The 13,464-nt window shown below is 41.1% G+C and overlaps 1 protein-coding gene across 2 annotated transcripts in view; it reads left to right on the top strand.

Moving 5' to 3' along the window:
* The window catches only part of sema3h (sema domain, immunoglobulin domain (Ig), short basic domain, secreted, (semaphorin) 3H), a 53,319-nt gene that overhangs the window by 16,050 nt on the left and 23,805 nt on the right, over nucleotides 1-13,464 (top strand). For both annotated transcript variants that reach the window (XM_063463307.1, XM_063463306.1), the window contains exons 2-8: nucleotides 4,214-4,368; nucleotides 8,609-8,671; nucleotides 9,290-9,409; nucleotides 11,280-11,373; nucleotides 11,700-11,819; nucleotides 12,321-12,466; nucleotides 13,280-13,394. In XM_063463307.1, the coding sequence (XP_063319377.1) occupies nucleotides 4,214-4,368; nucleotides 8,609-8,671; nucleotides 9,290-9,409; nucleotides 11,280-11,373; nucleotides 11,700-11,819; nucleotides 12,321-12,466; nucleotides 13,280-13,394 (813 nt within the window). The remainder of the gene's footprint in view (nucleotides 1-4,213; nucleotides 4,369-8,608; nucleotides 8,672-9,289; nucleotides 9,410-11,279; nucleotides 11,374-11,699; nucleotides 11,820-12,320; nucleotides 12,467-13,279; nucleotides 13,395-13,464) is intronic.

The following is a 13,464-nucleotide window of genomic DNA, read 5'->3' as shown; positions in this document are numbered from 1 at the left end:
TTCTCAGACCAGGATTTCTGTTCCTGCCCTTTTGCCTCATCCCGCCCCCTCCTTTTCTCAACTGTCTGTCATCGTGTTGTGTTTTGACATTTTTCTCATTTTCATCTCCGAACTGTCTCCACCCATCAGACCGTTTTCATCTTGCTGTCACTTTGCCGTGTCATTTTTCTCATCTTCCCTCCTCGCTGTCGCTCTTCTCCCGTCTCCCCTCCCTCTTCCTTTCTCCTGACTTCATTCACCTTTGCTGTTTTACCCTCTCACTTTTATTTCAGGGTTTCACTGCACTTTGAACGTCACAGGTCTCAGGTGGTAACACAGTGAACACAACATTACAACAAATACCTTTTTATGCAAAAACACTTTATTTCTTTGTCCAACAGCCAGATGCACTTATAGAAAATATATTTGGAAAGAACACCTCAAGGCAGTCTGTTTTTTAGTAATTTGTACAACAAATATATTAACAACTGGAATATTCTGGAGGGTTCTCATGTGCTACTCTTTGAATTCAAAGGCTAGCATTTTCTGCTTACTTCTTGTGTGGCGTTTTGCATAACTCTGATGTCAGAATTCCTTCAGCTGCAAGTAGGTTTTTCAATTTGATTTTAAATCCTCCCACAAAATGTCAGTATGATTCAAATCTGGGCTTTGAAGAGGCCATTCCATAAACGTTTATGGTCGATCGGCTTGTGCTCCTATTCTGTTGAAAGGCCTGATTTTGATTGAGTTTAAGCTTTTGGACAGATGGCCTCACATTATTCTATCCTGTTATCACAGTTGAATTAATGACTGCAAGCTGCCAAGTCCCAGTGGCAGTGAAGCATCCCAAAAATATTTCCTCTCTAACACACTTTACAATTTGTGTGCGATGCTTGTTTAAAAAACGTCTGCTGATTCTGTGGCCTGATAATCTTAGATTCATCTACTCAGACCAAAATCTTCCAGCAGACCTGGTTTTGGCAAACTGTAGTTTTGATCTTTTTTGGACAGCTTGGACTTTTTCCTGGCATGATAGCAGTGAAGGTCAAATGTGTGCAATCCTTTGCTGATCAGCTCCGTTAATAGTCGCTGTTTCAAAAAGGGAACAAATATTTGCTTGCTCGAATATGTCAAGAAAGTCGACAGTTGACTGTACACGCCAACTGGGAACAAAAGTCACATGGGCTAACAGCAGGACACTTCTTAATTGGACACAGTTGTGGGAACCTGTCATTCCGCCGTGTTAGACATTTTGATGAATTTGGACATGGCCCAAATAGATCTGATTCGAGTTTCTGTAAAATTACTTGAGCGTGATGGACTTGCACACTCTTTGTTGCCTGTTAGCAGTTAAAAACACATCAAGAAATGGTTGAACAGGAACTTCAGATTGCACATGTATGCTTCTGAAGACTTTTCCAAAGCCTGCTTAACAGCAGTGAGAAAACCCACATCTATGGGAGCTGCAATGTTCAGTATAAGTAGCAGCTGTATTGCATGAATGTTAGCATTTAAGGCACCTTAACTGAGCCGCCCACTTACAGTCAGCCCTACAGAATGCTTCCTCTATGCAACACTGGGGCTCTCATTCTTAAGGAATTTCACCTTCTGTGCTCAACAGTTTGCTATCTGTTTTATTGCAAATGATTTGATTTATGCTGGTTTTAGGGTATTATACAGTTAATAGGTGTTTCCAAGTGTTTCTATCAGTACTGGCATTGTGAACCCCAGTGGGTAGGTATAGGCTTGGCCAAATGGCATAGACATCACCCAGCCACATTGTTTGACCCCTTCTGGGAAATGCACAGGCATTTCCAGATCAGGCTAAATATGCAATTTCCCTGGTTTGTGTACCAAAGGTTGATCTGAAAGCTGCTCAGAATACCTGTAGAGGACTCTTCCAGTTCAAAATCTAGCCTAAATGCAAAGTTTTCTTTGAAGCTGCACTTTAGAGCTGCTTAATGAAAGTGAAGTTGTTTGAATTCTAGTGCAAACTGAGACTTTTGTTCAGCTATTTGCATTTCTGCAGCTCGTCAATCTGAACAAAGAGGAAATAAACTTAAACGAAAACTTTTCAGCAGCTCACTGTGGCTAGTTAGTATCACCAGATTTAAACACTCTTTTTGTTACCTGAACAAACAAGTGTTAACTTCAGCTGTGACAAATACCTTTGGCCCCAGTTTGCTGCTTATCACTTCTTTGTCTTTGAATGTTATGCAGTGTCCTTTATGCAGTATGACAGTTTCGGGGATTTTCGCCTTCTGTCACTTGCTTTTTCTGTCCTCCTTCTCATTTTTGAGCTCTACAAAACAGTGTTTGCTTGCTTGCTCAAACTTGAGATTAGCACAAATTGGCAAAATGGACAAAAAGTTAAACAGGTTTCAGCTTTATCAGATTACACTGAAATCTGATCGAGCCGTGTCTGTACAAACAGAAAAATAATTCAGTTAGCTTCCTGTTACAACTCTGCATTTGCTTTGTACAAAGTTAGTTTACATTGGTAGCAAAACTATGAATGCATATTCACACTCCTGCCACACTAGGAAACATTATATTAACCGTGCCTCCATCAGGTAATTTCCCACGGGATCTACCAACTTTTTAGGAAGGTTTTTTTTCCCACTACAGCGAGTATTATTTTGCTCCCCCCAAACCCCTGCTTTGAGTGGAAATACAGCTGTTGTGTATAATGCATCTCAATGCGCAATGTTAGGTCAGATTTAACTGCTTGAAGAAAGAAAAAATACTGTGGTTCACCAACTGCACCACATATACGCTTACAGCTCAAACAATCCAAAGTTATGCATGATGGTTTTAATAAAGTCGTGCTCTCTGCCAACGAGACAAATGCAAGTTGAATTGTTCTTTTTTCATATATACCAATCTGTCTTTGGGTTCGGTTTGAACATTTAGCTTGGAAATTTGCTTTTGTGCATCCCTTCTCAGTTCAGTTTAAAGCATTGCAGGAGAGCCTGGTTGATAAATAAGAGTATGCAGTTTGCTATTACTGTAGGCCAAATTTGTTTTTGTTTTTTAAAGTTTGAACCACTTTTATAAGCTCTTTCTACTCCTCACTGCTATGTAGAGCTGCCAACGTGTGAAGCCATGTCTGGTGCTGCTGTAAAGCCTATATGTTTATGCTTTAGTTTTGCCAAATCCGATCTACAGAAGAAGAATTGGCAGATAAAATATGAAAGTTAGCACGAGACAGACAGACATGCAATTTCTGTCCTTGTTCTGAAATCGGCCGATCTCCCCGCACCATAGTTCTCATAGTTTACATGGTGCAATCATTAAAAAAAAAATGCAATCTGTGCTCTCATTATCTGAGGTTTCAGATCCGGTTGTTATCATCCAGTCTGTCTAGAGATGTGCAAGTATTGTTTGTCTACGTTTGTTTATTCATGAGAGATACATTTCAGTATTCTTTGTTTGAACAGAGTGACCAACCTGGTAAGAAAAAATGAGGCAGCAAAACAAACAACTGCCAGTTCCGTTTGTGATTGGTGCTGCAGGCGTGGGACAGTCTGTGTCTTTGTGCAACATGTCACTTTATCTCAAAGATGATCCGAGTGATGATCTGTTAAGACAAAATTTGCGTCATAGTTAGGTTTAATAATTCTCACAGTCTGTTACTTTGAAAACCTGCATTTATTGTTGATTTTTACACAATTGCAACCAAACTGCGAATGGAAAAACCCGTGTATCAAAGTATTGGAAGGTATATTTTATTCGCTTAGGGAAAGGCCAGATTAGGCACCAGTCACACAGGCCTTTAGATTTGTCAGTGACCATCCAACAACCACCAGTTGGGAGGAAAAAAATGTATTTTCCCCAAATGGTTGCAAGTGGTTTCTGGCAGTCGCTAGTGTGAAAATGGTTGCAGAGACATAAACAGTGCTGTATGAAATTCTCCTCGAGATTGCTTTGTTTGCTAGCACATTGGTCACCAGCAGTTTACAGACATGTCTGCAAAAACTTAAAAGCTATTTGTCATGTATTAGTAAAACTGTAAAAAGCACGGAGGCTGTTGGACCTTTTCTATGGTGGAAAACACTTCTTCATATACAGTAATGCCTAATGAATAAGACAAAGATTAGATTTTTATTGCAAACAACAGATTTCTTTCAGTTTAATGCCATTTTTGTTCCAGATTCCCGTGAATATTTTTAAAAACTGATAAGAATGGAGACCCTTATTTTGTGTTTTTTCCCTCCTTTTTTCTTCTTCTCAGAGCTGATCCAGAATGGCCGGCTGCTCACGCTACCCCTGATGGCAGGAGACCTGCACTCCCTGCTGCCTGATGAAGACAGGAGACGTCTTTATGTGGCCATGAAAGATGGCCTTCTGTCTACCAGTATGGATGACATAACGCAAAACCCACGCAAGGTTAGAACCGCAGGACGCGAGCACACATTTGCTTACCATTTAAGGACAGGTAGACTCAAGAGATGTAACACAAAATACACACATAAAACACAGTCAGATGACAGCAGATGAGATAGCTGATGTGTCAGAGACTTAATAGGGCTAATTGCTGATGGTTTAAGAGGAAAGTCACACCCTTCTAATATCCCCTCTAATCTCTTATCTTTGTCAAATTCCTTACTTGTGCTGCACAAAAGCTCCGCTTTTCTTCCTCTGACCCTGTTTTGTGGTTCTTAGCTCAACAAACAATTCACTCACCATTCATTTCCATTTAGCATGGAGACAGAAACAGTGTTCAAAAAGCAGAAAGAGGCTTTGCCACATTTCCACCTCTATTCAGCTTTCTCCTTGGCAGCCAAGCTGTCCATATTTGATAAAAATGTCTCCACCTTTTGACCTGATCACTTAGTATTACTTAGTTTAGCAATTGGTAAATGGAAAAAGTACAGAAGTTGGGAATGTACACTTAAAGAAGGGGCTACGCATTAAAAAAACAAGGGGGGAGAAGACTTTAAAAAAGAAGACACATACAGATAGGACTGTAATGGATTCCAGTCAAGCCAAAATTATTTTATGCACGTTTCTTACATCCTAACTTCCTCTGCTTTCCACATTTATTGCTCAAAGGCACGATTGCCTCTGTTGGCACCAATACGGAGGTATTATGCTTCAGACGAGAACAGCTAAACTTTAGATGAAAAACGACTGCACGAGGTCAGCTGCACAACATATTTTTGGTTTGCAAAGACTGCACAAGCGCATCTCTAGATTTTATACACTAGTGAGCGAGTCAATTTTTGATTTGATGAGCTTTTTCACATATCAGTAAAGTGACGCTTAGTGAAATGAAGACTCTGCCCAGCACATAAGAAATACACAGGAATGTGGAAGTGCCACAATAATATTCAGACCAACCCAAGATTTGCTGCGAGACACGGCGCTCCTTTGTGGTGGCTGTTAGACGTGGAAGTTTTGTTACAGTATCTAGTTTCATTCTGCAGCTTTAGCACGGTATCGAGACAGCCAGACAGCCACGTTAATGGCTCGCCAGCCAGTCAGGTAGAGTTCAGGGTCACAGCAAGGACACAGAACAGTGCTGGCTTTCTTAACCCTGCCCAGCCGGATCAAATCAATACCCTCATCAGTCAGACGTGCATGCAAGCTGTCAGAGAGCCAAACAGGTAGAAGAGCAGACAAACAACCAGCGAAACCGACAGACAGCCATCAGTTGCGCTGGCCAGCCACCCACTCAGTCAGGCAGTCAGCCAGCATAAGGATAGATAGTCAAATCATAACTCAGCTCTGTGCGGGCTGTTAAGTTACATATTTGTACATCCAGTATTTATAGGCTGTTTGTACCTTTCCAGCCTGTGTGCAGTTTTTTCCCCCCCTGGTGTTAAAATCACTCAGTGCCATGTTCTCAACATTTCTGTTTATTTTCTCAGAGCTTCTTATCAATGCTGCCTGAGACAATCTGGATCCTGTTTTTATTTATATTATCTCCTCCCGACTTTACCCACACTTATCCACAGTGGCCGTGCGGTTTTTCTGTTATGTAAAAATCAGTGTGGCTTAGAGAGACGATCTTATAATTTATTATAACATTTAAATCACATTTTTCTTTGATCGGGGGAAAAAAAACAAAAAAACTCAGGCCATTCTTTCTGTGTGAGTCAACAGCTTGCAGCGGCTGTAACACAAAGGGTCACCAGGGGTTTAAATGTTTGTTTGCGGCTTTTTGTTTGCTTACAGTATTTGTTCTTCTCTCCTTTCATTTTCTCTGTTTTGAATCTTCTCTCGGCTCTGAAAACGACTCCAAAAGTACAGAAATTATAATTTTTTTCTAGCTTTTTTCCCCCTTGTTCCTTTTTCTTTTTAAAATATGTTCCCTTTTTACAAAAACCCACATTTACATCTTCTGTTTCATATAAACTGACAACCAGCATGTTTTTCACAGAGGGGTAAAATCCCATTAAGCGCAGTCTTTACCTGTTGAGACTCCCTTAGTGGTGGTCCGTGTTCCTGTCAGTGTGTGGTATTCGGAGATAAACGGGGTCTGTGGTCTCTAATCTAATCTGATGGTCTCAGCTCCGCACCAGCCTCTGTGGGAATGACTGCATCGTGGAACAATTAGTGTACATCCAGAAATTGTTTCCTGAAACCACCGCCATTTGTCATTAATCACTTTCTACAAGCTCCTGTCACTTTTTCACATCTTCATTCACCCCAAATACAAAAAAGAGAGATAAAAACTACAATCAGTGCACAGATGTGTTTTTTTTAATTAATAAAGTGCACTTGTTACAATTTATATATACATTTACTTTTCTTAATGCAGTGTGAAGTTGAGGTCTTGAATTTACTTCTGACACCTGAACAGCAGTTTGTGTATCACGTACTTAGCGACAAGGGCAGACGTTCACTTTTCGTATCGATTGCATCTCGGTCTCACCGTTCTGCTCTCCAGGGGAATGACTGTCTCAGGGAAATATTTAGATTAGTCATGTAGAAGCCATTTGACACTAAGGCTCACCTCATTCTCGCTCTCGCACTCTCTCCCTCACTGCACACCATCCCAGCCTCTGTTGTTTCCTCCCTTACTGGCTTTACATGAAAGCATTCTCCATTATAGAGTTTTTATTATACGCTGATTAAGTTTACACTGAAGCAAACAGTGTGGTTTAATGTGATTAAGCTAACAAGTGCAAGACAAACACTTCTCTGATTGCTTTAGTTTGTTAAATGGTGAAGTCATCCATTTTTCACGCTACAAATGTACCTTTTCATGTGTGATTATCTTACCTGAACCCAGGATGACCTCACACAACCAAACCTAAACAGACCCAAAGAAAAAAACTTAGGAACCTGAGGGGTTTATGACACCACACTGATTCTCACAGCTTAAACAGCAACAACGGAAAAAAAAGAGACATCGACATGTGGATCTCGATTCTTCTCTGACTCTTCACAAAAGGCGCAGATCTCTCTCATTTGTGCATTACACAGTGTGGAAAGATTTTTTGGAGCAATGTCATTTATTTTCTTCTTGAAGCCCTTATCAAAGAGCTCACATACAAAGTGAAGTAAATACCATATATCTTCCTCTGAGCCAGGGTCTTCAAAATCCATCGTGTGGGCTTTATGGCAGCCCACACAATGCAAGAAAGGAATGCACGACTGTATTTCATTCATCTCCGGTTCATATCATGATATAACAGCAAAGGATGAGACTATGAGAGCTATTCTTCTTTTAGTCATCATAGCAAACTAAAGGTCTGTGAGAAAAATATGAAGTGAAACTAAAGTGAATGAATATGACTTGTTTTTTGGGGGGGGGTTTTAGGGAACTTCATAAAGGCTTTGCTGCTGCTGCTGCACTGATAACGTTCACCTTTGTTTAAGTAAAATCCAACATGGAGTCTTTATGATTGTTATCAATAAAAAAATGTGGAGCATGGGTCATGAGTTTTTTTGATCTTCAGAAAAGGTCTGAGAATCGCTGCGCTGACACAGGTTAATGTGGCCTAAGTCATAAACTTCCTGAATTGGAACTCGGTCAGCCTGTCGTGTCCAATAAGAACTGCTGGTTAAAGAAGAAGCTAACTGTGACCACAACAGAGAGGAAATTGTGGAGCCAGAACCCCGTTTGGTTCATCTTGGACCCTTTACAGTGGCTGCTTCAGTTGTTCTGTTGATGCAAGATAACATAATAGCATCATGTTATAACTGCACAAATCAAATAATAGCATTTAGGGTTTAAAGTCAGAATAAATACTGTCAGCCATGTATAATTGTAATCAACAGTCATTTAGTCATTTAGATGAGTGATAATAGCTGCATTGCAGTGCACATTCACAGTGTGTAGGCATGGCCAGGATTGTATGTCAGTTAGTCATACTTGTAGTCATGTACTCTGCTCTGGCAGTTTGGCTCATTATCAGAAGTCAGCAATGCTGCCAGTTGGCTTTTTCTTTTCTCCTCCCTAAAGCTGACTATCTGTTTGGCGCTAAGAGGTATGAAAATCATCTCCTTCTTTCTTCTAGATTAGTCATGTTCTGCTGACTATTCCTGCCACGCTCCCTCATAAAGCACCTGCCAATCCCCCGAAGCCCTTTATCGGAAATGTAGAGTGAGCAATAAAAACATTTCTGAAATCTCTTTGTCCCTCTCTTTTTTCTCTCCCCCTCTCTTCTTTCTGTAGCTGTATTGGCCAGCCAGTCCGGACCGCGTCCAAGAATGTCTCATGGCTGGGAAGGATCCAGAGGTAATCAAATGCACACTCGCAGATGCACACGCAAACACGCTAAGATTGGGTAAGTAACCGCGTTACCCTGACTTAAGCAACGCAGGGAAAAGAATTACATTCGGACACATTTGCGTGCAGATATGAATCAGTGACTTGCCAGTCAAACCACATCAGCCGTTTTCATCCTTTCTCTACTCCCTACTGCCGTTTGATAATACCATACAAGAACTGTCTAGAGTTATGAAGCAATAAAGCAATACAGTAGGATGATAGATTACCATCAAGGGCAGAACTAAAGCTGAATTTATCTTATTCATTTGGGAACTGTAAACAAACAAGACAGTTTTCATGCAGGCAGGCATATCAAGATTCAGTTGATCCAAGTACTGGCAGACGTCTGGTGGGGCGTGCTGAACAATCAGTCACATCTGAAGTTTTAGGACTACTTTTCTGCTTCTTGACTTCACAATAAGCTCAAGATGAAAGGTGTGAAAATTTGTCAGTTGAGCCAGAGTTTAATAAGTGTAAGTCATATTGTTTGATATTCAAACAAGTAATAGAAAGCAGTTAAGCATCAGTGCAAAATAATGTCATGCATTATTCCTCACTTTATGGTCCCTGTTTCTCTCTGTCCAGCTGGAGTGTGCAAACTTCCTGCGTGTTCTGCAGCCTTTTAACCAGACTCACCTGTATGTGTGCGGCACCGGGGCCTTCAACCCCCGCTGTGCTTTCATAGCCACCAGCGTCTTCCATCAGGTAATACTACAGACACAATTACATACACTATACAGATGATGTATGCTGGTGCAAAATATGTATTTTTATTTTCTTTTGCGACTTTGCTGGATAAAAAATTGGTATCTGTAGAGGCGTGAGCTCTACCAGACTTAAATCTGCTGCTCCTAAAAATAATAAAGCTGAAGAATGGGTTGTGTTTAAAAGACTGCTAGCTTTCTGGTCTGGTAAAAATGAAGCAGACCATCAAAACCCAATATTCACTGAAGCCCTGCTATCAAATCCCTCTCCTTGAAATCTGAAGAAGTTCCTCTTTTTGTTCCTCACATTTTTCCTTACCTATCACACTAATGCTGAACCATCATGGTCATCACGTGTGCAGTCAACTGTAATTTCCAAACTGTCTGCTGATGTAGTTCCCACATTTATGCCACTTTAGTCGCTTATCCTTCTGAAACAGCAGCCAGTTGAGCACTTTTTGTGCCTGAAGCCATCTGTCCCCCAACAACAGTTACCTCTTCTTTCAAAGTCACATAGATTACTCTTTCCATTTTGATCCAAAATCAGAATCAGTTGGAGCATTCTCTGCAATTTTATACAAGCAGCACTTTGATGTTAACTGTAGTGCTGCCCGTGGATGCATAGGCTGTAGCATTTGCCCACATACCCACCAGTGTTCAGTCTGTGATATGTCAAATTAACGTTGGTCAATGATGCTCTACTCATTTATCCAGGTTTTGAGGGCTGTCTGCATTAAAAAATAGAAATATATGTATTGGATGCCTTGATTTTCCTACCACCCACCAATATGCCTGTGTTTTCAGACTTCGAGTTCCAGCCCCCATACGCATGCCTACGAGCAGCTGAAATATCATGTGGTGTCTGCCCCTATGCCCACATATCCACCAGGGTTCACCTTGTGATATGTCAAATTTCCTTTCGTCACTGATGCTGCACTGTGTGGGATACCAGACACCTTAGCTATGTTATTTGACATTTTTATGTCAAATGCAATGGATGGTGAATGTAACTGTAGAGGGCAAACCTGCCTGCTGTTGTCGGTGTGTAATTTCTCATCACATGTGGGTTATCGTTTTTTCCCAGAAATAGGCTGCTGGTTCTGAAGTTTCTCACTCATCTCACTTAGTTGTGTGTGTGTGTGTGTGTGTGTGTGTGTGTGTGTGTGTGTGTGTGTGTGTGTGTGTGTGTGTGTGTGTCAGAGAACAGTTAATCCCATGAAAGACCACGTGAGATCAGAGCAGAGGTTCAGACATGGTTCTTAGAGGTGCCGATGGTGCTGACTGGTTTAACATTGAGCTTCACACATTTTAAAATCCCTCCACTTAGCCCGATTACCCTCAATTAGGTGCTCGCTGAGTGCATGTGTGGCAGGGTAGCTGGGCTCGCTGAAATGGTGCTATATGCACTGGTACTTTTTATGCATGTGTGTAGGTTTTTTATGTTGCAGTGTCTTTGTTTTAGTTCATAATAATAATGAATAATAAATACATATTATATATATTTATTTTGTTTGTTTTGTGTTTTATTCTGCTGTATTTATTTTATTGATCTATGGTTTTATCTTGTAAAACACTTTGGTCTACTTTGTTGCTTACACGTGCTGTAGAAATAAAACTGACATTGACATCAGGTGCAACTTGGGGTTCAGTATCCTGCCTGAGGATGCTCTGACACATGGACAGGTGGAGGTCGGGATTAATCCACCTTCTGATTGTTTGACGACTCGCTCTACCACCTGAACCGCCACTATGATGCTTCTGGATGATTTGTTGCATCAGTGGATAAACTACTTGAGATTGCAATATAAATTAGGGCAGCTTTCTGATCTGTCTTCTTTCTGTGTGAGTGACGTCTGTGATTTCTTTGACAGTCAGAGCATCAGACTCTCTCCTACGGCCAGACAGAGTGCGGGAAAGGCAAATGTCCCTACGATCCATTCCAGAAAACGGCCTCTGCAGTCGTTGGTAAGTTGACTGTTTCTTCAAACCTCACCTTTAATAAACAGTACACGCACCATCATGCACTTTATTTTCTCTACAACAAAATATAACCGTTAGGTGGAAAGGAATCATCTAAATGTGCTTAATTAGGTGTTTTATCAAAGAAAAACTAGATGGAAAATGGGTTTGTGTTTAAAGTGTTTGTAGCAAAAGTGATGCTTTGCTGTTATAAAACCCATCAAACTGTGGAAGTTATATATAATTTCTAGAGGATGTCTAAAACAGGAGAGCCATGACTTGGATGTCTTTCAATGACTATTGATGAGAATACTGTTGTGTATTCTGTGTAGATGGAGAGCTGTATGCCGGCATCACCTCAGACTTCATGAGCCGGGACTCTGCCTTCTTCCGTAGTCTTGGCAGCCGTCGTGTCATCCGCACTGAGCAGTACGATTCCACCTGGCTGCAGGGTAAGTGCAGAAAAGCACCACTTCCTTTTTGAAGTCTACCTTTGTGTCGAACAACTCAGAACTGTGTCTGACATTAGAAGTTAGTTGAGAATGTGCTCCTTACGATAACACAATCACTAAAACACTAAATTTTGTCAAATTCTCCACCAAGAAAACATCACAAGTCACGGTTAACGTGTGCAGCACATTCAGTGTGTGTACTTTGTGAACTGAATTTTCTGAAGTAAACTGAATATCTTTGAGCATCTCTAAAACCATCTCCTGCACACCCGGTTGGTGTTTTATCAGGCCCCTGTGTATCGAAGTCTGCTGCTGATAACAAGGCAATATATACTTACTCCCTGCTGTTTGGAAACTCGACTTCTCCCTAATCATCCCTTTGCTCTTTCTCTATTCCTTGCGCTGCAAATTACATTTGTATCAGTGTAGCCGGACTGTATTACATTTGATTTCTTATAATTTGCCTGTGTGTGTGTGTGTGTCTGTGGTACTTTCCTCCAGATGCCCAGTTTGTGCGGGTAGCGCCGTTGTCTGAAACTGATAATCCAGAAGATGATAAGGTTTACGTGTTCTTCACCGAGCGCGCTCAGGAGGCGGAAGGTGCTGCTGGGAAGGTGCTCTACTCCAGAGTGGCACGTGTGTGCAAGGTATGCGACATGTTTGTTTGGCATAGACAGGGTTTGTGCAGTTTGGACACTCTCATCAGAACACGTCTGCATGTAGCTTACATAAAGACGTTCACCTCCATGGGAAAGTATGTACGTGCTGTTTGGTCAGTGTGTGTGTTAGAGCAGGCAACTGTGTATCTGTGTATCACTGAAATGTATGAGGGACTGTTTATGTTTGTCACAATCACTGCGTCTTCCACTGTTGTGTGTGTTTTCTGTGTGGATAAGTCTGTAACTACATGGCTTTGTTTGAATCAGAATCAGAGAGACTTTAGCCCAGAGAGAAATTGAGCAGCAAATATACAATAAACATCAAACACTTGTATAAAATGAGTGTAGAAACAGAGATATTGATAGATAAATATTAAGATTAATAGATAAATATAGAGATATAAGTATAAATATCAAAGGACAAGCATGTGCGCAAATATAAGTCATCATGTACAAAAGTGACAGGGTGCGGTGAGGTGTGATTAATTCTGTTAATCACACCTCGTGTCCATCCACGTGTGTGGATCTGACCCAAGTGGATGAATTAAAGAGCCCGATAGCAGCGGGAAGAAACGACCTCCTGTAACATCCCTCAGACAGCGAGGTTAAAGGAACCTGTTGCTGAAACTGCTCTTCAGATTGTGTGTTATGGAGGGGGTGGGAGTCATTGTCCATAATTGCAAGCAGTTTTGGCAGCGTGGCGAGCTTCATGCCAATGTTACTGTGTGTACGTGAATTTTTTTGTTTGCTACTTCTGTAATCATAGTAGATCTAATTCAGTTCTTTGTAATGTTCATGTAGAACGACATCGGAGGCCAGAGGAGTTTAGTCAATAAGTGGAGCACTTTCCAGAAGGCTCGAATGGTCTGTTCAGTCCCAGGACCAGATGGCTTACAGACACATTTCGACCAGCTCCGTGAGTACACACATGAAAGCATCAAAAGGCAAAACACATCACATTCAAGCTAAAACAAAATCACATCCGA

Source organism: Pelmatolapia mariae, linkage group LG20, assembly GCF_036321145.2.
Source record: "Pelmatolapia mariae isolate MD_Pm_ZW linkage group LG20, Pm_UMD_F_2, whole genome shotgun sequence".
NCBI classification, from domain to species: domain Eukaryota; kingdom Metazoa; phylum Chordata; class Actinopteri; order Cichliformes; family Cichlidae; genus Pelmatolapia; species Pelmatolapia mariae.
This window is presented reverse-complemented; position numbering and strand designations above follow the sequence as displayed.